The 23465-nt window shown below is 52.9% G+C and overlaps 2 protein-coding genes and 2 long non-coding RNA genes across 29 annotated transcripts in view; 1 reads left to right on the forward strand and 3 right to left on the reverse strand.

Moving 5' to 3' along the window:
- Window positions 1-312: 312 nt before the first annotated feature.
- On the reverse strand, window positions 313-5757 carry LOC147372911 (uncharacterized). 7 transcript variants are annotated; one of them, XR_015164377.1, is made up of 4 exons: window positions 5685-5754; window positions 3879-3943; window positions 3546-3679; window positions 313-2812 (listed from the first exon to the last, which is right to left on the reverse strand). It is a non-coding gene; the product is annotated as an uncharacterized LOC147372911 (long non-coding RNA). The 7 variants fall into 7 exon arrangements; XR_015164379.1 differs by lacking the exon at window positions 5685-5754 and adding an exon at window positions 4268-4404 and having other exon boundaries at window positions 313-2749; XR_015164375.1 differs by lacking the exon at window positions 5685-5754 and adding an exon at window positions 4268-4404.
- TNFRSF1A (TNF receptor superfamily member 1A) lies at window positions 4411-17037 on the forward strand. Of its 4 annotated transcripts, XM_086402325.1 has the most exons (11): window positions 4411-4540; window positions 11461-11614; window positions 11839-11967; window positions 12192-12341; window positions 12493-12571; window positions 14743-14813; window positions 14930-15043; window positions 15316-15344; window positions 15546-15758; window positions 15792-15888; window positions 16028-17037. In XM_086402325.1, the coding sequence occupies exons 1-11, from the start codon at window positions 4502-4504 to the stop codon at window positions 16333-16335; spliced, it is 1383 nt and encodes a 460-aa protein (XP_086258451.1). In that variant the 5' UTR covers window positions 4411-4501; the 3' UTR covers window positions 16336-17037. The 4 variants fall into 4 exon arrangements, with proteins under 4 accessions (XP_086258451.1, XP_086258450.1, XP_086258453.1 ...); XM_086402324.1 differs by having other exon boundaries at window positions 15546-15888; XM_086402328.1 differs by lacking the exon at window positions 4411-4540 and adding an exon at window positions 4573-4761 and having other exon boundaries at window positions 15546-15888.
- On the reverse strand, window positions 12658-14748 carry LOC147372913 (uncharacterized). The gene is made up of 2 exons (XR_015164384.1): window positions 13713-14748; window positions 12658-13499 (listed from the first exon to the last, which is right to left on the reverse strand). It is a non-coding gene; the product is annotated as an uncharacterized LOC147372913 (long non-coding RNA).
- Window positions 17038-17206: 169 nt separating the features above from the next.
- Window positions 17207-23465, reverse strand: part of PLEKHG6 (pleckstrin homology and RhoGEF domain containing G6) — a 35164-nt gene continuing 28905 nt past the window's right edge. For 13 of the 17 annotated variants that reach the window (XR_015164354.1, XR_015164359.1, XR_015164358.1 and 10 more), the window contains 3 exons: window positions 19223-19368; window positions 17870-18565; window positions 17207-17422 (listed from right to left, as the gene is read on the reverse strand). Coding sequence is in view for 7 of the 17 variants with exons in the window: in XM_086402297.1 (XP_086258423.1) it covers window positions 17413-17422; window positions 17870-18565; window positions 19223-19368 (852 nt within the window). In the remaining 10 variants the exon portion in view is untranslated. Of the gene's footprint in view, window positions 17423-17869; window positions 18566-19222; window positions 19369-21350; window positions 21445-23465 lie in introns of those variants that run through there. The other 4 variants (XR_015164357.1, XR_015164353.1, XR_015164355.1 and 1 more) reach the window with 2 other exon arrangements.

Raw genomic sequence — 23465 nt, forward strand, 5'->3', positions numbered from 1 at the left:
TTCCTAGACTCACAGTGATGAGGGGAAAGTGCTGGTGTCACAACAGTTTCTTCTCTGAACCCTCAGGTTCAGCCTGCTCCTGTGCTCTTTGGCCCCAGCCCGCCCTGCCTCCCTCTCCCCTGACTCAGTGGGCGGGGCCTGTCAGACTAAGCTGGAGCTTTTAAGGATGACAGAAGGCAGCCCCTCCTCCCCATCCTTCCCCTGCCGCCCCGGGTCCTCCTGAGTTTCTCCTGCCAAAAAAGCAGGTCCACCTAAGGGTCTTTCATTCTCCCTTCCATCGGTGTGTTACTCCTGCACACTAACTTTTGGGTCTTTTTTTAACTTTAAAAATAGTTTATTTCCTTCTTCACCAACATCCCCTCCCCCCACACACGTGAACATCCTGACCATTCTTCAAAGCATCACAAATTCAATAAAAACTGATGTTAATGTATTCATCTGACGTGATTCAAGATAAAGTTGATTTTAAAAGCAAACAGATGCCAATTATGGGGGCTTCCCAGGTGGCACTAGTGGTAAAGAACCCACTTGCCAATGCAGGAGACACAGGAGACTCAGGTTTAATCCCTGGGTTGGGAAGGTCTTCAGGAGGAGGAAATGGCAACCCGCTCCAGTATTCTTGCCTGGAGAATCCCATGGACAGAGAAGCTCGGTGAGCTACAGTCCACAAGGTCGAAAAGAATCTGATAAGACTGAAGTGATTTAACATGCAAATGTGGGAGGGGACTAGGGCAGGTACCAGTAACACGGGGCATACATTTTTCTAGAGTGTTTATTTTTTATGTTTTGGCCGCACTGTGCGACATATGGGATCTTGGTTCTCCAACCAGGGATCAAACCCCATGCCTCTTGCATTGGGAGCACAGAGTCTTAACCACTGGACCAGCAGGGAAGTCTCTCTAGTGTTCATTGAAATGGGTAGTGATCAACACATATGCATCATATGAGCAGTTATCCAGAATGAGCACATGCAGGAGAGGGGTGCTGTCTGTTTCCTCCTTTCTAGGTCTCAGGTTGATCAGACAGGTAGAGGAGACAGAGTTCACGCTGTCTCACTTTCCTTATGGAGCTTCTCAGGTGAAGTGACTTGTTCAAGTTCATGATTAATACAGAACCAGGTCTCCCTGTGACACATAGGGTTGGCATGACTGGGCTGGGGCTGGGATCCACGTCACCCCGACTGGGAGTCCAGTGTCCTTTCGATGACTCTGTGCTACTGTGGGGTGTGTGACATGTTATGGAGAGAGGGGACTCTGTTATCTGAAGCTCCTTTCCCTTCATCCTTTGCTCCACAAGCCCTAATGGCCAATCTTAGTTTGCCCCCTCTTCTTTTTTTTTTTTTAAAATATTTGTTTATTTAGTTTTGGTTGCGTGGGGTCTTAGTTGCGGCACACAGGCTCTCTAGGTGAGCTGTGGAGGCTCAGTAACTGGAGTACAAGGGCTTAGTTGTCCCGTGGCCTATGGGATCTTAGTTCCCTGACCAGGGACCAAACCCATGCATTGGAAGGCAGATTCTTAATCACTGGGCCCCAGAGAAGTCCCCTGCCCCTCCTCTGTTTCTCCGTCTCTCCCTCACCATGACTCCTTCCCGGGAGGGCTTATGCTTGTGTTCTCACCTCTTCCACAAGACTAATTAGCTGTTCATATTCCTAGATCTACCCACCTCTCACCATCTTTTTTAAACAGAATTTTATTGAACAGTTGAATACCATGTTTCTCAAGGCTTTAAGCTTGCTGCGTAAATAGGCATTCATCCTAAACAATGAAAGAAATTCTCCTTTTGTGCCGGCCTATGTGCAATGGCATTGGCAGTTGGAACAGACTATTAAAAATTTCTTGGAACGTTAAAAATAGGACACTGACACTGGAAACTAACACAACGTTGTAAATCAACCGTATTTCAATAAAAAATTTAAAAGAAGAAAAAAACCAGAACATTAAAGTTGTTAGTGTTAATACAAAATATTAACATTATTGTCACTGGGGAATTCCCAAGCTGTCCAGTGGTTAAGACTCTGTGCTTTCAAAGCAAGAGTGTGGGTTCAACCCCTGGTCCGGGAACTAGGATCCTACATGCTGAAAGCCATAGCCAAATAAATGAATAAACCACATTGCTACCACTGACTGATCCTAAAGGGAACCAACCCTGAATATTCGTTGGAAGGACTGATGCTGAAGCTGAAGCTCCAGTACTTTGGATGCTGGGAGAGACTGAGCGCAGGAGAGAAGGGGGTGACAGAGAGTGAGATGGTTGGATGGCATCACCAACTCAATGGACATGAGTTTGCTCAAACTCCAGGAGATGGTGAAGGACAAGGAAGCCTGGCATGCTGCAGTTCACGGGGTCACAGAGTAAGACATGACTTAGCAACTGAACAACCGCAACAACCACTGATTGAATGCTTAGAATATGTCAAACCCTTGCTAAACACTTGACGTCATTTATCATCCACGAATGCGGTGTGAGGGGTACCAGCAAGCTTCCCATTTTTAACATGAGGTGTCTCTTAGTGTCTTCACACTGGAAATGGGCTATTTGACTCTTGCACTGTGTTTCAATGACTCGGCTTCTTTAAGAGCTCTGCTTTGGGTCCACTCATGCCGCACTTGGAGCCTCCCTGGGTGATGGTAGAGGTGATCCTCATCCTCTGTGGGTCCAGCTTTAATCCTCTAGTATCTCAGAAGCTGGAGGATGGGGTGGAGTGAAGTCAGCCGGAAGTAGGGGCATCGAGGCTCCATTCACACCTACCTGGGATCACAGAGGGGAGGCCAGGAAGGGCCAGAGAGGGTGGATTCCAGGGTTGAGGATTAGCTGGTGGATCAAGACATCAGTGGGTGAGGAGCTCCGATGCCAAGTCACAAAACCCTAGGCCCTCCTCACTCCTGTCTGTTCTCCCTGTATTTCTAGCAGTCTCAGCAGCTGGAGAACTTGGGGCCTGGATTGGGTCTTGGGGATGCTCATCGCATCCAGAGACCATTTGGGTGAATGTTGTACTCTGCTGTGGGATTCATCTGGGAGACGTCCTGCACAGATGGGCATGGGATAAAACATCCTAAGAGTTGAGGGTGGAGTCTGACTGACTCAAAAGGACTGATAGAGAAGTGGCGATTATCTATTGCAACATAACAGGGCCCTTGGTCCGAAGTCAGGAGTCTGCGGGCTGGGCTGGCCCAGAAGGGCACATGACCTGCACGTCTCTGGGCCGCAAAGCATGGACACATACACACTGCCATAAGTAAAATAGACCGCCAGTGGGAATTTGCTGTATGACTCAGGGAACTCAAACCAGGGCTCTGTAACAACCTAAAGGGGTGGGAGGTGGGAGGGAGGTTCAAGAGGGAGGGGACATATGCATATTTATGGCTGATGCACATTGATGTATGGCAGAAACCAACACAATATTGTAAAGCAATTGTCCTTCAATTAAAAATCATTAAAAAAACAACAACAACAAGGGGGGCTGTAGTAGATTATCTTTGAGGGCAGTTTGGATCAATGTATCGGAATACTTGGGAAAAGGGCACTAGGAACATTCTAGCAATACCTGATGGAGTGAGCTGTAATTCCATTAAGCCTCATGATGTCACCTTTCCCATGGAAGCTGGGCCAGGCACTGTGGCTCTCATTTCGTGACCGAGGTCTTCTGGGAAGTTCAGCCAGAAAGAGCAGTTGGGGGACCTGCCCAGCACAGATTGAATGAGACCTGGTGGGGTGGGGAGTGGGGCAGGTCAGGATCCCCAATGAGGGTTAAGCTTTACTCTGAGGTTTGAATTGCAGGTGTACATTCCCAAGAAAGTGAGACATTAGGATGTCATTGGAGAACCCTGGGAAAAGGGGAAGAGCCCTGAGGACTGGGATCAAGTCTGGCATCACTTACCTGACTGCGATAGCATGAGAGAGGGTCTCTTCATTACGCAGACCGGAACACAGAAGACCACCCAGCTAAAAAAGCAGAGTTCTGAGCTGGAACCCAGCGAATCTGACTCCAAAGCCCTGTCTTTCTCCTTCTGTTCACTTGGGACAGGCCCGGCGTTGTGGGAGAGGAGGCAGAGGGCCGGGAGGGGCGCACCTGGGTGTTTTTCTTTGGGGGGGGCGTGGTTAGGCCCTGGCACGTGGCCGCTGGATCCCGGAGCCCTGCCTCTGTCTGACTACAAAGGGTTAATGGACCTTGGCCCCCCCTTCCTCCCGCCTCCTCCCGCCTCCACCCCAGGCTCTTCCTGTCCTAAGTTGCAATACCCCATCTGCCTCTCTCCCTTCCCCTCCCACCTCCTCTCAGCTCAAGTTTTCTCGGAGTTCTCCCGGCTCTGGGCCGCAGGGCTGGCCTTCCGGGTTTGAGGTCCTCCGGATTGGGCTGTGTCCCCGCCCCAGTCTCAACCCTCCACTCCCCGACCCGAGGCCCGGGCTCCACTGGGCATACGCGAGGACCGTGTTGCTGCCACTGTCGCGGGCCGCCACTGCCCCAGCCCTGATGGGGGATTGAGAGGCCACAGCTGGCCGGACATGGGCCTCCCCACCGTGCCTGGCCTGCTGCTGCCACTGGTGAGACGGGGAGGGGCCCAGGGAGGAGTGGGCAGGCGGGCGAGGGGCGCCTGGGGCTGGAAAGGGTGGAGGGCCAGGCCGAGCCTCAGGCCTGTGCGGGCCTGCCCTCACACACTGCCCCATTCACCCGCGGCCCAGAGCTGGGGACAAGCTTGGAATGCCAGGAGGGAAATGGACCCAGGCCTGGGCAGGCTGGGAATGTGGCGGCAGGTGCCCACAGGGTAAGGAGAGGCAGTTTGATAGGAAATCGAAAGCAATGGGAAAAAGAAGGTGGGTCCTCTCAGAGTCCGGATGGTTCTGCCCGGCACGTCGTTGTGTTGGGCCGCAGAGAGGCTAGGCTACCTGGGCGCCGGGCTGAGAATGGAAAGCAGGGGCTGGACGCCGCTCGTGAAGTGGGGAAACTGAGTCCAGGAGAGGCCCTGGGCTGGGGGCGGTGGGCTTGGGATGCTATGTTGGGGGCATTTGGGAAGGGAGTGGGTAACTACATAGGGGCTGGAGATCCCGTGGCCTCCCCAGGCCCAGGCCTCCCGGCCCCCTGGGGGGCACCCTTCACCCTTGGTCTGTGGCCTCTGGCTGTCGGACTGACCCCTCTCCAAGGCCGCAGAACCCCAGGGCCTGTCCCCTGGCCCCCTCCCCCGACCCCAGCAACAGATCACTTGCTTTCTTCTTCCACAGCTCAGTTTGGGGAAGTTGGTAGACACTTGTTTTCGTCACTGGAAAATGTCCCTTTCTCTTGCCTCAGCCTTCTTTCAGTGGATCCTTGACACCCCCCCTCCCCGCCCCCCGCAGTGGTTGGGGGCAGAGACCCAGCCCCTCGCCTCTGCCTAGTTGGGGGGCTGCGTTGGCCGCTTTCTCCTGGTTCACTCTTCCTCTGCCCAGTCGCCCCTCCCCACTTTGACTCCCCCAACCTCTTCTCCCCCCACCCTCCTCCCGCCAGCATCTCCTGCTGTGCGCCCTAATCATTCCTTCTTTTCTGTCCAGTCTCCCCACCAGTCAGACTCCTCGGAGCCTCCTTTTTGAACCTTTCTCTCCGGTTCCTCCCTCTTCTCTGCTCTGGTCCACCTTTCCCGACACTAGTTCCTCACGAAGCACCCCCCCCGCCCCCCCATCTCCTTCGTCCATTCTTCCACACCCCCAAGCCCACCTTTCCCTTCTTTCCTGGCTGTTCTCACAGGCTCCCCCCATTTCCCTCTGCAGCCTTCCTGACTCCTCTTCTCTCCTGGGGCAAACCACCCGATCCAGTCCTGTCTCCCTCAGGTACTAGCTGTCTGGACTTGAATGGGTTACGTAACCCTCCACGTCTTGCTTCTTTATCTCTAAGATAGACAGAATAGTCACCACCTCATAATGTCGTTGTTTTGGTTTGTTTTGTATTTAATTTTATTTTATTATTGGGGTATAATTGCTTTACAGTTTGTCTTAGTTTCTGCCGCATAGTGTCGTTTCAAAGATGACATAGATGGATATAGATCAGGTATTTCATTCCTTTATGCCTGCTTGGTGCTGGATACTGTTTTAGGTGCTGGTAGTGAACATAGTCTTTGCCTTCACGGGATTTCTGATCTAGTGGAGGAACAGAGTATGGCAAACGGAAAGCACTCAATATTAATGAGAGCTTTTCTATTGTTAGTAGTAATAGTGTGTGTGTGTGTGTGTGTTGCTTAGTCATGTCCAGCTCTTTGTGACCCCATGGACTGTAGCCCGCCAGGCTTCTCTGTCCATGGAATTTCCCAGGCAGGAATTCTGGAGTGGGTAGCCACTGCCTTCTCCAGGGGATCTTTGGGATCCAGGGGATCTTTGGGATCCAGGGATGGAACCCGGGTCTCCTGCATTGCATGCAGATTCTTTACTGTCTGAGTCACCAGGGAAGCCAGTAGTGGTGGTTATTGCTCAGTGGCTTCTGCATTTGGAAAATAGAGATACAGGGGGCCTGGAAAGATAAAGAAAGGTGTCAGGTGCCTGGGGTTGCGGCTGATCCAGCCCAGGTTGGGGTGTGACAGCTAAGGGAACAAGCTTAGCCTGGAACTGAAGGGGACAAAGGAGGCGTGCGGTGCTGGGTAAGGCTTCCCTGGGCCAGTCAATGAGCAGTGCAAGGAATACTGTGTGTGTGAGGGGAGAGAGTGGGAAGAATGCAGGAGACACTGTGAAGGAGCACACGAGATCTTACTGCACCCAAAGAGCTTACAATCTTGTAGCCACGACAGCTTACAGAAAAACAAATTATTTTAACGATCTCGGGGAAAACGCCCACAAAAGTGTGATGTGGTGCCCTGGAACACCAATGGGAGGCAGAACCAGGAGCGGGGTGAGTGCTGTCCTGTCTGCGGATCAGTGCCCAGCTCCCTCCCCAGTCACCCATCTCTGACCTAACTAAGAAGTCTTTTGTGTCTTCATCTCATCTTCCCTGGCATTCCTCTGGGACCTGCACCTCAAAGGTGCTCCTCCCCGGTTTGTTGAATGAATAAAGGATGGAATGAGGGAGGGAACGCCTCCTGGAAATTGGGTTTTGGAGCTGAGATTTGAAGTCACAGACAAGCAGGAGGCTGAAAAAAGGGACACTGGTCCGAGGGAGACTTTGGGCTTCCTTGGTGACGCTAGTGGTAAAGAACCTGCCTGCCAGTGCAAGAGACACAAGAGACACAGGCTCGCTCCCTGGGTTGGGAAGATCTCCTGGAGGAAGAGGAAATGGCAACCCGCTCCAGTATTCTTGCCTGGAAAATCCCATGGACAGAGGAGCCTGGTGGGCCACAGTTCATGGGGTCGCAAAGAGTCAGACACGACTGAAGCGACTTAGCACACACGGCCTGGAGGAACAGAACAATGGGGTTGTGTGTTGGAGGCTGGTGGTGGCAAGAAGCTCAGTGTCTTGACTGTTAGGGGTAAGACTCTGTTGAGGTACAAAAAAAGTGAGAGGGGCTCCCCTGGTGTTCCAGAGGCTAAGACTCTTGAGCTGTCAATGCTGGGGCCCTGGGTTTGATCCCTGGTTGGGGAACTAGATCCCACATGCCACAACTAAGACCCTGCACAGCAAAATAAATAAATAAAAATAAATAGTAAAAAGAAAAAGAAAAAGTGAGAAAGAGAAAATTGAAGGAAGTAGGGGAAGGGACAGAGAGAGAATCTTGACTGTGATCCCTGGTAGAGGAATTCCGTTCATTCATTCATTTCTTCATAAATGATTCTCTCAGGTCCGCTGTGTCCAGGAATGTGTCCAGAATAGTAGCAGGTACCTCTTCAAGTTCTCATTCAGGGAAGGAAGGAGTGACCTACGGAAATGATGTTCAGGGTCAGGCGAGAAAGATTCCTACACCTGTGGGTGCAAGTTGAAGCTTGAATGCAGATAAGCAAGGGTGTAGGCTGGACTGGAGCAGGGAATAGGCGAGAAGACAGTGGCAACAATCTGGGAGTGAGGCATCCCATGGAGAGGGCTGAGAGATGACGGAGGAGGTCTGGCAAGATGGACTACGGACCCGGATTGTGGCATGGAAGGGATGGGGACCCTGAGGAGAGAAGGGTGGCCAAGACAAGTTGATGCTGTGATATCTGTCTGGTCGATGGGTTTTGTTTGGGGGCATGTAGAAGGTCTGGGAATTCGCCAAGTGAAGTGCGTATCTGACAGGCTCAAGCAGAGGTTCTCACACCCTTATCAGCCTCGTGTTCAGGCAGAAATGTTCAGACTCTTATCTGTAAGCGCTGCCTTCACTCACCAGGGATGCTCAAAAGGAGTGGAAGGCTTGCCAGCGTCTCCTGTGAGACCGTGCAAGTGGCTGTGCGAGTGTGTGGGAAGGGGGGAGGAGTTTTCCCCTGGAGATAAATATATTCCTACAGCCCAGCACTGACTCCCATCTTCCCACTTTGGTTATCACTGGCTTTTACTGGAGTGGAAGAGAGATAGTCATGAAATCAATCAATCAAACCACATTTATTTTGCCCCTATAGTTCTGTGTGCGGGGGATTAGACAGTATCTCTGACCAAAACACTTTCAGATCTCTCATCGCATAGTTTATGGTCTACTTGGGGAGATTATTATCTAGTCACCCAAAGCTGTTATGTTATGGTAAGAGCCCAAAATAGATATAATAAATTCATGGTTTTAAAGTTCACAGGGTGGGGTTTGCATGGGATATGCTGGAAGGGGGGAAGCCTCGCTGATGGGGGGCTTCAGGGGAGGGAGGCCGGGCCTCAGCAGAGCCTTGGAGGAGAAGCTGTCTTAAGCTCCCCAAAGATTTTGACATCAAATGAACAAAACAGACTTTAATGAACAAGTGAAGGGGGATGGAGAGTGAGGCGGCTGGTCAGAGCGAGACCACAGGGTCTCGCTCTGCTGTCAGCTCTTCCACCCCCACGCTGCAGGCCCAGCGCAGGAAGTCGCACTTAAAAGCCTCCCCAGGCGGAAGTTGTGGGGGAGTTGGAGGGGTGCTGGGCCACCTCCTCAACTGTCTCTCCACAGGCACCCCAGCTTCCTGCCTTTGCCCTGCTCCAGGCCACAGACACTCAGGTTGACTGGGGTCTGGGCGCTCAAAGCTCACCCTCTGTTTCTACTGTTTTACTGCAAGCCTTCCAATGTAGGAGACATAAGAAATACGGGTTCAATCCCTGAGCCCGGACGATCCTCTGCAGGAGGGCATGGCAACCCACTCCAGTGTTCTTGCTGGAGAGTCCCATGGACAGAGGAGCCTGGCAGGCTACTGTTCATAGGGTCTCAAAGAGTCAGACAAGACTGAAGCAACTTAGCACAACACACACTGCAAGATGCAGTGGCTAAAGATGTGCTCGGTGCCGAGGGATGGTGCCCACTAGTGGGGGGACCTGAGGCCCTGGCTCCTAGGTTCCAAGTGGGCTGGCTGGGGGTGCAGGTGGGGACTAGGGGGGCCCCCCTGGGGACATGATGCTGGTTGTCTTCCATCCCTGCTTACTTGCTCCCTCCCTCATGGAACTGGGCGTTCAGGGCTCTGGAGTTTTTCTTGTGCAGCCTGTGGGCTTGCGGGAGGAGCTGAAGAGCCTCAGAACTGGCCTTGTTTCCTAAGGATTGTTCAAGGACCCCAGGGAGGTCCCCAAGCCCAACCCAGTTGGCCAGAACCAGCTGAGCTGTGGGAAGGCAGTGAACTCAGCTGGGAGGGCAGCCTTGGTTCGCTCCCTTCTGGACATAGGGCGCTCCCTTCTGGAGCTAGGGCAGGTCAGGGGGCCCTCGTTGTCGGGGGACAGGCAGAGCTGGGAGGAGGAGGGGTCTGGGTGAGGCTGAGTCTAAAGGAAGGATGCTGAGGGGTGGGAAGGAGCTGAGTGGCCCTCCGGGAGGGGGAGGGGCGGGTAGTGACCTGAGAGGGGGAAGCCCGAGGTCACCGGAGACTTCCCTTTGGGATGGAATGGGATAGGGAGCCATTTCCCGAAAAAGTGGGCCAAGAGGGACTGAGACCCATGGCCTGGCTGTTTGAAGGAGGAGGGGAGGAAGGGGGGCGCTGCGTGGGGATAGAGCCTGGCCCCCAGGAGGAGGGAATCAGATGGGGTCCAGATTGCGTGCGGGGTCCTGGTCCCATCAGCCTTTCAGCTGACTCATGACCCTTGAGGAGCCGGGGGAAGCGACGGGTCCCCTCTCCCTCCCCTGGATTCCCTCCCTCCCTCTGGCCTGAGTCACTGGGCGGAGCTGCTGGGAAAAGATTTCCCTTTCCCGGATCTGAGTTAACCCCCAAATTGCTGGGGATTGCAGCACGAGGCATGTGGCCTGAGAAAGCCTCTTTCCCTCCTTCTTGGGAAGCTGATTTCCTCATCAACCCACAGTCCCTGGAAAGCTGCACCCCCACCCCCTCAAACCCTGGCCCAGACCTGGACCCCCGCCCCCATTCTTTTTCCTGATGCTGTCTCTGCAAGTTGGCTCTGCTTCCAGCCGCCTGGAATGTAGTTCCAAGGTCCCGTGACCTTAGATGCTATGAGGCTTTCTTCGGGAAAGGAACTGCACATACAGGATTGGGAAGCCCTTCCCATAAACATCCCCAAACTCTTCCTGTTGCCCTGGAAGCCCCAGGCCTGTTGTCAGGGGCTGTGGCACGGGGCTGGGGTGGCTAGGGAAGGGTGCTGGCCCTGGGTAGGGGAGGCGCCCTACAGGATTGCTGCTGGGTTTCTGAGTATAGCTTCCTTTGGCTGGCGCTGGGGCTGGGGCTGGGGCTTCTAACTGCTGCAGCGACACCCAGCGGGGAGCTGGGTGGTGACCTGCCTATAGCCTACCTGCTCTGGGCTGCCAAGCCCTCCTGTCCTGGCTGGGGTCTCTGGGCTCTGATTAGCCTGTTGCTCTCAAAGTTTAACAGGGCTTCCCTGGTGGCTCAGCAGTAAAGAATCCGCCTGCCAGTGCAGTAGACATAGAAGACTTGGGTTCGATCCCTGGGTTGGGAAGATCCCCTGGAGGAGGAAATGGCAACCCACTCCAGTATTCTTGCCTGGAGAATCCCATGGACAGAGGAGCCTGGTGGGCTACAGTCCATGGGGTCGCCAAGAGTCGGATATTACAATGTAATACAGGAAAGGGCACAACCCTATAGGTTCGCCTCTGTGAATGTTCACGAAGTGAATACACCGTGAGCACAGCACCCAGATGGAGAAATGCCACCTTAACCTTTAGGGCTGCTCATTGGAAGGAAAGGCCTGTTCTCAACCCCTCAACTGAACACCTGCCCTGGTCCAGTCCTGAGAGCTGGTTTGGGGAAACAAGGATAAAGTACAAGCCGCACCTGGGATCTTGCAGCCTTGGGTTGGAGGGAAGAGGATGGGAGAACGAGAGAACAATGGCGACAGCACAGTGCCGGTAGCCCAGGCGGAGTGTAGGTGGGGGCGTCCCAGGGAGAAGGTTCGAGAAGGCTTTAGACTTGCTACCTCTGTGATCCCCATCCTTCCTTTCCTGAGGGTCCTCCTCCATCTGACTCCTCCCCAGGTGCTTCCAGCTCTGTTGGCAGATGTGTACCCCGCAGGGGTTCAGGGGCTGGTCCCTCACCCCGGGGACCTGGAGAAGAGAGAGAGTCCCTGTCCCCAAGGAAAATATAACCACCCGCAAAATAGCACCATTTGCTGCACCAAGTGCCACAAAGGTAGGAGAAAGATCCCCGTGGAACTCCTCAGTCAGGAGGCCCTGCTTCTTCCTTTGCATTTTCCAGATGTTCTAGAACCTGGCTTGGTTGCCTCTCCTGGTCTGGGGCTTTCTCCCTCCTTTCCTCTCCTAGGGACTTTGGGAGGTGCCCAGGCTATCTTCCCAGGCCTGGAGCTCCTCCCCTGAGCTCCTGGCTGCAGCCTAATTCCAGCCCCTGAATCACAGGTACCTATCTGTACAATGACTGTCCGGGTCCAGGGCGAGACACGGACTGCAGGGTGTGTGCCCCTGGCACCTACACTGCCTTGGAGAACCATCTCAGACGATGCCTGAGCTGCTCCAGGTGCCGGGACGGTGAGTCTCAGGAGGGCGCAGGGCTCTGAACAGACTGGGTCAGGTGGGTGTTCGGAGGGGTGTGCAGTCTGTTTCTAGGGGAGGGGACGGGTGTGTGCTGCTGGGGGTGAGTAGGGATGTTCATGCACAAGTGACTGAGTGCATGGCTGTGAGTGCGCGTTACACAGAGAGACACACCAGATGAGGACCATGGGGGCTCATACCCCATCTCCTCCCCTCACCAGAAATGTTCCAGGTGGAGATTTCGCCTTGTGTAGTGGACCGGGACACTGTGTGCGGCTGCAGGAAGAACCAGTACCGGGAATACTGGGGTGAAACTGGCTTCCGGTGTCTGAACTGCAGCCTCTGTCCCAATGGCACAGTGAATATCCCCTGTAAGCATGGCTCTCCCAACCCGGCTCCTCGCCCCATCTCCGTCTCCAGAGGAGGGTCCTCACCTTGCTGTACCCTGCCCCTCCTAGCCCTCCCTCTTGCACTCAGGGTGAGGGGCGTCCTCTCTCAGCTGTGCTGCTTGTCTCCCCACAGGCCAGGAGAGACAGGACACCATCTGCCACTGCCATATGGGCTTCTTTCTTAAAGGCGCCAAGTGCATCTCCTGTCATGAGTGAGTCCTTCTGCCAGCTGCTGGGCACTGGATTGGGGTGGGAGGATGGAGAGGTTCTAGGGGGTGCTTTTGCTCCCACGGGATGCTTTTTTGTTTTTGTAAATTTTTATTTATTTATTGGCTGCGAGAGGGCTTTCTCTCATTGAGGAAAGCAGGGGCTACCCTCTAGTTTTGGTGCACGGCCTTCTCATTGTGGTGGCTTCTCTTGTCGCAGAGCACAGGCTCTAGGGCACTTGAGCTTCTGTAGTTGTGGCACGTGGGCTAGAGTTGCGGCTCTGAGAGCCGGGGCTCAGTCGTTGTGGCGCACAGCCATAGCTGCCTTGAGGCATGTGGGATCTTCCCGACCCAGGGATCAAATCCATGTCTCCTGCATTGGCAGGCAGATTCTTAACCACTGGACCACAAGGGAAGCCCGCTACTGGCTGTTTGGTATGGGAGACACTTCATGTCGAGATACCAGCCAGTCTTCCCTGCCCCCAACATGTTCAGAAATCTTATGAAGTCTTTGAGGAATAGAGGCTCATACCCTCAAGGACTTGCAGTTCCTTTTAGACATTCAGATCTTTTTCTGAAGACATTCAGATTCTTGGGAAACAGACTCTGCTATTGATTCTAGGAATACACGCTTACATCTTTGAAATCAGACTGCATCTTACAACAGTTGATGGCACAGGTGACAGCTGTGTATAAATTGTAAATGATGCCTTTGATTGTTGATCTTAGGTTTGATACAGCATGGTCTTTCTTTCCCAGTCCTTTTGACCACACCTCCTCACTCCTTCTTGCTTTGCACACTTGCTTCCAAAGAGGAAACTCCGAGGGCTCTAAAGTTGAATTGCCCTGGGTTTAAACCTCAGGCTAGCCACTGTATTGGCTGTGTGAGCTTGAGCCAGTGACTTAACATCTCTGAGCCTTAGTTCTTCTTTACCTTTAAAGTAAAGATAATGACATCAGGTTGGCAAAGTTGTTAAGAACCACAAAACATAACTACAAAGAGTCTGATGAGAAATTAGTTTCTTTTTCCCACTAGTCTCTTTTTCTTAAAATCACTTTTACACCCTTTCCATGTGGTTCTCTGTGTGAGCTTGTGAAGTGGGCAAAATCAGCTCTCCTTGTTTGCAGATTCCTGCGGAGAACTCACCTCCTCAAGTTCCTTCCAAAACCCTTGATGTAGTTCTCATCCTTCCGTGCTGCCTGATGCCAGCTCCCAACATGGGAAATTGTTCTAGTGTTCTCTGGCTTCCCCCAGCAAGATGTGTTTTTTAATGGTTCACACGTGTGCTAGACCCCCTCTCAAAGTCAGGTGCTGTCATCAGCAGTGTCATCTAGAGAAAAAGTTCTTGAATCTCTCTGCCACTGGATTCTCATCAGTAAAACAATGATAAAATAATTCAAAGGACTTCCCTGGTGGTCCAGTGGCTAAGATTCTTCTCTCCCAATGCAGGGAATCTGGGTTCCTTGATCATGGAACTAGATCCCACATGCCACAACTAAGACTCATTGCAGCCAAATATTTAAAAACAAACAACAACAACAAAAACAGTTCAATGACAGTCAGCATGTATAAGCGTTTACTATATGTCAGGCATAATTATTTTACTTAATCCTTAGTCCAAGTAGGATCCCTGTTTTACTGATGAGAAAACCGAGGCTTACAGGTGAAGTGATGTGCCTGTAGTCACACAACCAGTCTGGTGACTCTGACTCTGACAGGTGGCTCGGTGGTAAAGAATTCACCTGCCAATGCAGAAGACACAGGAGACACTCATTCAATCCTGGGTCAGGAAGATCCCCTGGAGAAGGAAATGGCAACCCACTCTAGTATTCTTGCCTGGGAAATCCCATGGACAGAGGAGCCTGGGGGGCTACAGTCCACGAGGTCACAAAGAGTCAGATGTGATGAGCACGCACACACTTTTAACTCTTTCTCTACACAGCCTCTTCAAGATCAAATCCAACTCTAAAATGAAATGATTCTGGGATCAGCTAATTTTTTCTTCCTTCCACTGCATCTGTTGCCAAGATAGGATTAATTTCCATTCTATCGCAAGATAGCTAAATATTTGTAAAGGGCAGAATTTCCAACAATCTGTATGGGTCTTTCTATTTTTTCCCTCCTATATTCCTCTTCATGGGGGACCCCTACTCACCAGCACTATCTCTTCTTTTAGTTGTAAGAACAAGGAGTGCGAGAAGTTATGTCCAACCCGACCTTCAACTGGTAAAGACTCTCAGGACCCAGGTGAGGAGAACTATCCTAATGCCCAACCAAGCCCAGGGGCCCTTTCCTGGTCTTGCCCCCGCCCCCATCCATCCGGTCCTGCCCTCGCCTCTGACCACCTTCTGCTCTGTCTCCAGGCACTACAGTACTATTACCCCTGGTGATTGTCTTCGGGCTTTGCCTGGCATCCTTCGCCTCTGTCGTCTTAGCATGTCGCTACCAGCGGTGGAAGCCCAAGCTCTACTCCATCAGTGAGTGGGGACTTTGGGAGGACAAGGGGATAAGGGAGGGTGGGGTGCACAGGCACGGAGGGAGATTAAGGGTATCCTCTTAGTTCCCTGCCAGGCCCGAGCTGATACGGGATGGCTGGTGAGAGCTCGTACTGCATCAGTGATTCTTTTGTCCCTGGGGTCACATAGGCCCTGAAGCGTGTCACCACAAGGGCCCACCACCAGTCCTGCGATGGGCACTAGGGCTGAGAGAGGAAGTGAAATTTGTGACGCTCTGTTTCTTTTTTTCTCAGTTTGCGGGCAGTCGACTCTGGTAAAAGAGGTAAGTTGATACCGGGGAATGACCCCCAGGCTTCCCTAATTGTCCACTACTGCCTGGTAACACCCAAAGCACCCAGAATCAACCTTTCACCCTAGGTCTCCCCTGATTCCCTCTAGCCCGGCTCCCATCCATAATCCAGAAGAACCGGGGCTATGGGGCTGTTTATCCTCTTGCGCTAATGCTGTGCCGTCCCTTCCTCAGGGGGAGCCAGAACTCCTGGTCCCGGCCCCAGGCTTCAACCCCACCACCACCATCTGCTTCAACTCCACCCCAAGTTCCAGTCCTGTCTCCATTCCCCCTTACATCTCCTGTGACCGGTCCAACTTCGGAGCCGTCGCATCTCCCTCCAGCGAGACGGCCCCGCCCCATCTAAAAGCTGGCCCCATCCTCCCGGGGCCTCCGGCCTCCACCCACCTCTGTACCCCGGGGCCTCCGGCCTCCACCCACCTCTGTACCCCGGGGCCTCCGGCCTCCACCCACCTCTGCACCCCAGTTCAGAAGTGGGAAGCCAGCGCCCCCAGCGCCCCCGATCAGCTCGCGGATGGTGAGTTCCTCATTCATCCTCTCTGGGAACACCGGCCCCTCCGGGGAGGCGGGTGGGCGGGGCGCCCTGAGTTGCGAGCGCGGTGCGGGGCCAGGCCGGAGGGCCGCCGCTCCAGGCTCACCGCGCTGCCTCCCCGCAGCCGACCCCGCGACCCTGTACGCGGTGGTGGACGGCGTGCCCCCGTCGCGCTGGAAGGAGTTGGTGCGGCGGCTGGGACTGAGCGAGCACGAGATCGAGCGGCTGGAGCTGGAGAACGGGCGCCACCTGCGCGAGGCGCAGTACAGCATGCTGGCGGCCTGGCGGCGGCGCACGCCGCGCCGCGAGGCCACGCTGGAGCTGCTGGGCCGCGTGCTCAGGGACATGGACCTGCTGGGTTGCCTGGAAAACATAGAGGAGGCGCTGGGTGGCGCCGCCCGCCTCGCGTCCGAGCCCCGCCTTCTCCGGTGAAGCCCCGCCCCTCCGACTGCGGGCCTCCCCGCCCTGCAGACGGCTGCTTCCTTCCTGTGCCAGGCAGCCCGGAAGGATCTGCGAGATGCCCTGTGGACCTCCTGTTTTGTTTTTTTTTTTCTGGAGAGGAAGTCTTGGAGGAGCAGGCACGATCTGGCAGCCACTGACCTGGTGCTACTCACTCAGTGTACATAGCTTTTCTCAGCTGCCTGAGTGTGTGTCTGTGTGTAGTGTGTGTCTGCGTGCAGTGCGTGTGTTTGTGTCTCTGTATGTGCGTCTGTGTGATGTGGAGTGTGTGTACTCGTGAGAGAGGCCGAGTGTGCCCGGAGCCCAAGGCAGTGGTTGCGAAGATGAGGGGCGCCCTGCCTTATTGCCTGTTTTTTGGGCTTGGAGAACTCAGCAAGGCGACTTGGGGAACCTACGTCGGTCCCTGAGCCGGTTTCGCAGTAGATAAGCCATCTTTGTATCCACTCTGCACATCCACTCATCCACTCTGTACACTAATAGAAACTTTGTTGCCCTGCCTGGACCAGCTGAACTGTCCCCAGGCAGCGGGGGAGCACAGAACAATGGGGCCTCCCAAGGGAGCTGTTCAGTTCAGTTCAGTCGCTCAGTCGTGTCCGACTCTTTGCGACCCTGTGAATCGCAGGGACTTCTGTAAATACACTAAAATCTTCCAATTAAAGCTCTGCCCTGGAGGGACTGGTTTTTCTGAGTGATGATGCTGTTGTGGGAGGCTGGGGAGGAGGAGGCCAGAGCCCTGATCCTGGTGGGGCACAGATGGAGTCAACCTGTGCTCAGTCTGGTACAACCACCCTGACCCCCACCCCAGGTTCTCTTTGCTCCGCCCTCATCTAGTGCTGCTTGGACGGTGGTTTTCACATACAACTTTATGTGGGGTTTCGGGGTATCTGTGATACATAAATGTACAGTTCTTGATCCCCAATGTCCTCTGAGCAGGAGGGGCAGGATGCCTGGGGAAATGTCCTTGAGGTAGAGTCCCAGGGTGGAGGTGGTGACCAGCATTCATCAGAAGAGATTTCCTCCTGGAGAAATGCTAAGGGTCTTTCGTGTTCCTCACACCTCTCTGAAAGGGAAAGAAGCAGGTATCAGGTAGACGTGGGTGAAGAGTGAAGCTAAAGGCAGAGCTCTCCCTGCCACGACACCACTATCCCCATTCCTGCCCTCCTTTACTTTTTGCCTTTGCGCAGTGGCTAAGTCATGTCTGACTCTTTGTGACCTCATAGACTGTAGCCCACCAGGCTCCTCTATCCATGGGATTTTCCAGGCAAGAATACTGGAGTGGGATGCCATTTCCTTCTGCAAGGGACCTTCCCAACCCAGGGATCAAATTCGTGTCTCCTGCATTGGCAGGTGGATTCTTTACTGCTGATCCACCTGGGAAGCTCTCCTATGTTGACCCATCTCACAACCACCCCCCCCACCACCCGACCACCACCTCTTGCATCCCCGATGGTTCCACACTGGCCTTTCCCTCCACTCTGTCCCAAGCTGGCTTCCGTTCTGCACTTACGATGTGGACAGGGGTGTGTCCAGGTGTACTACATGAGACCCTCGCATCCTCTGCAGTTGGACCCGAGTCAGCTTTCGAGGCCTGCTGTCTCCAGGCTCGGGGACGCCCTCAATCCTTTGACTGGCCAGTTCCTCACGGATCTCTCGGAGCATGTCCTCGGGCCGGAGTGGGTGAGGGGAGGGGGTGTAGTCAGGTCCCTGGAAGAGATACCCCTCTTCTTCATCCCCTGAGGACTCCCAGGGGCTTTCCTCAGAAGAGTCAGCGTGGGTTGGGGAGGGGCACAGTTGCCCCCGGAGCTGAGCCCTCTGCAATGTTTCCACCACCACATTCTCGCCCATTGAGGTCCGGTCTTCTTCCTCAGACCAAGTTGATGGATCTACCCTGGGAAGACTGCCTGCTTTCCGGACACCTTCCTCTGGCAGTACAGGGGCGCTTCGGCGTTGGGGAGCCTGGGGGTCAGAAGGCTGGGGACGCAGAGGGACATCTCGGAGTTCTAGGGTGGAGAAGGTGAGGCGAGGGTCCCGCCGAAGGGCCCTCAAACGTAGACGGCTCAGTGAGGAGTGGGACTCTTTGGGAGAGCCTGGGATGAGAGTGCCGTAGCCAGAGTCCGAGGTGTCATCTGGTACCGAGGGGGCATCATCATCTGTGTCTTCTGTCACCACCAGGTGGGGGATGACAGTCGAGGACTCGCAAGTCCTACAGTTAATAGCAAATGGTCAGAGTCAGATGCTGAGGGGTCAAGTTCAAGTCCAGGGAATCTCCCTTGATCTCTCCATCCAGAAATGGCCCCTCCTTCAAACTTATTTTGGTCTCACTGTTTGCACTTTATTGATTGTTTTTCTCATCTCACTGGCTAGACCACAAGCTTCTTTAAGGCATTTTAGCCCCTACGTTCGGGTCCAGAAACTTGTTATCAAGTATTTGCTCTTTCCTGAGCTCTGCTGAGTTCTCACCCACCATGGATGGAGTCTTTTTTTCCTCTTTAACAAACCAAGATGTTCAGCAACTGTGTTATTTTGGGTGAAGCTCTCACATTATCTGTTCAGATTTGAACTAGCTGGGTTCCTACAGCCCTGACATTCTGCAAAACCCCTGGCCTGGGGAGCCTATTCCTCTCGGTGAGTTTTCTCATCTCCTGTCTGTTTCCTTTACCCTGTGCCCACCCAAGGCTAGCTAACCCAAAGGCGGTCCTTTACAGGGCTGGTGCCAAACTATAGCCTGGGTTCCTCAATCAGGTCCCACCCCACCCCCGCAGCCAAACTTGTCATTTCTAGCCTCATAGATTCCCCTTCCTTGCCTCCCAGCAGGCAGCCCCCCTACCTTGGGAGAACTTGTGCTCCCTGTGGTTCTTACCTGCCCTCCGTGCTGTTCTGAGAGCCCTCCTGGGAAGGCGTGGAGGGCCTGGTGCATGGGGACTCCCCATCTCGGTCCCGATAGAGGGCCAAGAGCTCCCTCTTCTGTTGGATATACTCCTCTGCCTTCAGCTTTTGCAGGGTGGCCTGGAGTGTGGAAACTTTCATTAAGAGCTCTCCTTTACTGAGCACCTGTTGTATGCCAGGTACCATGCTAAGTGCTTTACAAATATTATCTTACTTCATCTTCTCCACCACCCTATGAAGCAGATTTTTTTTGCTCCTACATTACTCCCAGAACTTCCCTGGTGGCTCAGTGGTAAAGAACCCACCTGCCAAAGCAGGAGACTTGGGTTCGATCCCTGGGCTGGGAAGATACCTTGAGAAGGAAATGGCAGCCCATCCCAGTATTCTTGCCTGGAGAATCCCATGGACAGAGAGGCCTGGCGGGCTACAGTCCATGGGGTTGCAAAAGAGTTGGACATGACTTAGGACTAAACCACAACTTTATTCCTGAGAAACAGAGACTCTGAGGTTAAGTAATTACCAAGGTCATGCCTTGGGAAAGTGGGATGGAGCCAAGATTTGAGCTCTTGAGCTGGTCCTGGGGGTAGGTGGGGGAACAGAAGTGCCCTTTCCCAAGCTGTACCATTCTTCCTGCCTGTCATGCTCCCTTGGCAAGCCCTCTCTCTGGTTTGTTTTTTCCTTCAAGAAGCCATTCCTGATTGGTGGTGACAGTGGCATAATTGCTCTGAATGATGCTGGATCCTCAGGTTACTCTTCCTCCTACCTGCAGAATGGGCAGGGGTATGCTTTGTCCTGGGCCGAGGACTCTGCTGTCCCTCAGAGATGAGAGCAACATCGTTCCAAGAGGAATGGAAAGAGGATATACCACATTTTGTCCTCCTTAGCATTTTCCTACGGGCACCATCAGAATAAAAGAGTGATGTCTGAGAAGTTGTTCATAAAGCCCTTCTACGTGCATATGGATATTGGATACACATCACCACCTGGCAGAGTGGAAGCATGGATATTAGCCCATTTTACAGATGAGAAAACAAGACTTAGAAAGATGAGTGGACTTGAACCAGGCCTTTGTGAAGAAGCCTTTGTGAGTCCTAGTTCAATAACTGCACTATTTTTAAAGGGCAGCCTTAAAGGGTCAAGAACGATCCAAGGAAAACTTTTCTCTTGGCGGCAGGGAAAGGCGGCAGCGGAACCCTTGGAGAGGCTAAAGGCGGAGGTTTGGCAAAAAGGCTGTGGTGGCAGCTGCTGCAGGCAGCGCTGGTACCGGCACAGGCTGAAATGGCCTTATCACTGTGGAAATATCGAAGGACTTCCATGCTGGTGAGCAAACGGTTCCTGCCCGAGCCTCACGCCTTCCTTCCCCAAGGGCCAGCAGCTGAGAGAGAACATCTGGCACATCAGGGGGCCGCTAAGACCACACCCCCAAGCTCTACTCTGATTGGTTGATTCCCATTAAGAAATTTGAATATGCTCTGGCCCCACCCCACCCAGAGTTGAAGTACATGATCCGGCAACTCTTAGGCACCAGGACCTTCCCAAAGCCTCTCTAGAAACACAGCGAGGTAAAGGGGAGCTGGGTCTGTAAGAGAGACATGTTGGAAAAATGGATGAACAGAGTCAGGAAAATAACCTCGGGTTCCTATTTCCAATTTTCCCACCCTGGCTTCCCAGTCACTGTCTCCTGCGAGGATTCTCAGCAGTCTCTTAAGACTTGGTATGTTGGCCAGAGCCAGGGTGATGGCTCCTGGGGGCAGGAGACCACCATGCCAGGCCAGGTCCTGTGACCTGAGTGTGGTGAGGGAAACGAGGTGGGAGGAGCTGGTCTTGGGGTCAGGGCAGCTCTGGGGCAGCCTGCTTGATGTTCGGGACCCAGGGATCCAACCCATATCTCTTGCATCTCCTGCACTGGCAGGTGGATTCTCTACCACTGATTCACCTGGGAAGCCCACCCTAGCCCTAACCTAACATTACGAAATGATCCCCAAAGAGTCTAGTTAATAACCATCACCATATGTTGTTACAAACATTTTTTTTCCCTTGAGAAAAGGACTTTTTAGGATCTGCTCTCTTAGCAACTTTCATAGTTCATCCTTATCTCTCACCTGAACTCCAGTCTGTTTCCATATTTCCACAAACCCCAAAAAGCCCTTAAGAGATCTCTGGTCTTCACAGGTGGCTTAGTGGTAAAGAATCCACCTGCCAATGCAGAAGATGCAAGAGATGTGGGTTCCATCTCTTGGCGGGGGGGGGGGGGGGGGGGGGAAGATCCCCTAGAGAAGGAAATGGCAACCCATCCCAGTATTCTTGCCTGGAAAATCCCATGGACAGAGGAGCCTGGCAGGCTACAGTCCATGGGGTCACAAAAAGAGTTGGACATGACTGAGCACACTTGCACTGCTAAGAGATCTCTACTTGGCTGTCTCCTACGACTTCATTTCCAAAGGTTTCTGTTTAAAACGAAACCTCACTACCCCAGCCCTACCCCACCCAGGAAGCAGCAACTAAACAAACAGGTTTCCCTTTCTGATGATTTCAGTTGTCTTTGCCAAAGGTTTCCCTTTCTGATGATTTCAGTTGTCTTTGCCAAGGCAGCTTTTCACACAGGAACCTTGCAAGCAAGTCATCCTTTGTCCTTGTGGATCTGAGTTACCACGAGCTGCCACCACACTGCCTGCTTAATCTGAATGGTTTCTTTGAATCTTACCTGTGAGACAAGGACTGTTATTATTTAAATCCATTTGGCAGGTGAAGAAATGGAAGATCAGCCTCATAACTCCCCCAAGGTCACCCATTCAGTAAGAGGCAGAGCTGGGGTCTGAACCATGCATTCAATAGAGGCTTCTCTTAGTCTCCCTAAGGCTCACTTGTCTCTTCTTTCTTCTTTAGCTCCTTTCTTCTTTTTCACACCATGTCCCTAAGGCCATGGCACTCAACCTCCATGTTTCATACCCAAACTACTACGGTAAATCTCCTGCCACCAGTCTCTCCCTCTCTCAGCCCACCGTCACATGGCCACCTAACAATTCAAGACCAGACACACAGATTTCACCATGGCCCTCCCTTGCTCAAGAATCTATGGCAACTCTCGTGTCAGCCTGCTAACTAAATTCAGACTCGTCCAGTCCACACTCTTCTGCAGGCCCTGGGGTCCCTGTAGAACTCGGCCCGTCATCACTGGCTCCACACAAAACCCTTCTCTACAGACTCAGAAGGCATGCTTACTGTCCCCCTCAAATAAATCCAGCCCAATTTCTCCCTTGAGTTTTCTGCCTGGGGTTTTCCCATCCTTAAAGTCCAACTCAAATCTTCCCTCTTCTTTAAAAAAAAAAAAAGTTTATTTATTTCTGGGTCAGGTCTTAGTTGCAGCATGAAGGATTTTTATTGTGTCATTCGAGATCTTTCACTGTGGCACTCGGGCTCAGTTACCCTGCAGCATGTGAGATCTTAATTCCTGGATCAGGGATTGAACCCACAACCCTAGCATTGCAAGGTGAATCCTCAACCACTGGACCACCAGGGAAGCCTGCTTCCCTCTTCTTCGGCCATTATGCTCCCATAGTGGGTTGAATAGTGGGCCCAGACAGACAGGTCTAGGTCCTGACTCCCAGAACCTGTGAATGTGGGTGACCTTGTTTGGAAGAAGGGTCTCTGCAGATGGGCACAGATTCTAAGTGAAGGATCTCAAGATGAGGTCATCCTGGATCTGAGGCTAATGAGCAGTGTCTAAGAGACAAAAGAGGGATACTGGGACACAAAGACACACAGAGAGCTGGACCACGTGAAGACAGAGGCAGAGAGTGGAGTGATGCTGCCATAGGTTAAGGAACACTTGGAGCCCCTATGAGCTAGAGGAGGCATTGAAGGATGCCCCCTAGAGCCCTGGAGAGGACACCTCGATTTTCAACTTCCAGCCTCCAGAGCTGTGATGAAATACATTTCTGTCATTTTAAGACACCAAGTGGTAACCAACACAGCTGCATTTGGGGAACTTTGTTGGTGGTCGAGTGGCTAAGACTCCATGCTCCCAATGCAGGGGGCATCTGGGTTCAATCCCTGGTCAGGGAACTAGAACTCACATGCTGCAACTAACTAAAGATTCCCCATGCCACAACTAAGAACTGGCACAACCAACCAACCAACCAACTAAATAAATAAATATTTTAAAAACTATAGCTCCATTTGGGTCTCGCTGCTTCTGAACTCTAGTTTTTGTTGCA

This window comes from Bos grunniens, chromosome 5 (assembly GCF_055505025.1).
Source record: "Bos grunniens cultivar Pamir isolate PY7600 chromosome 5, Bosgru_T2T1.0, whole genome shotgun sequence".
Lineage (NCBI taxonomy): Eukaryota > Metazoa > Chordata > Mammalia > Artiodactyla > Bovidae > Bos > Bos grunniens.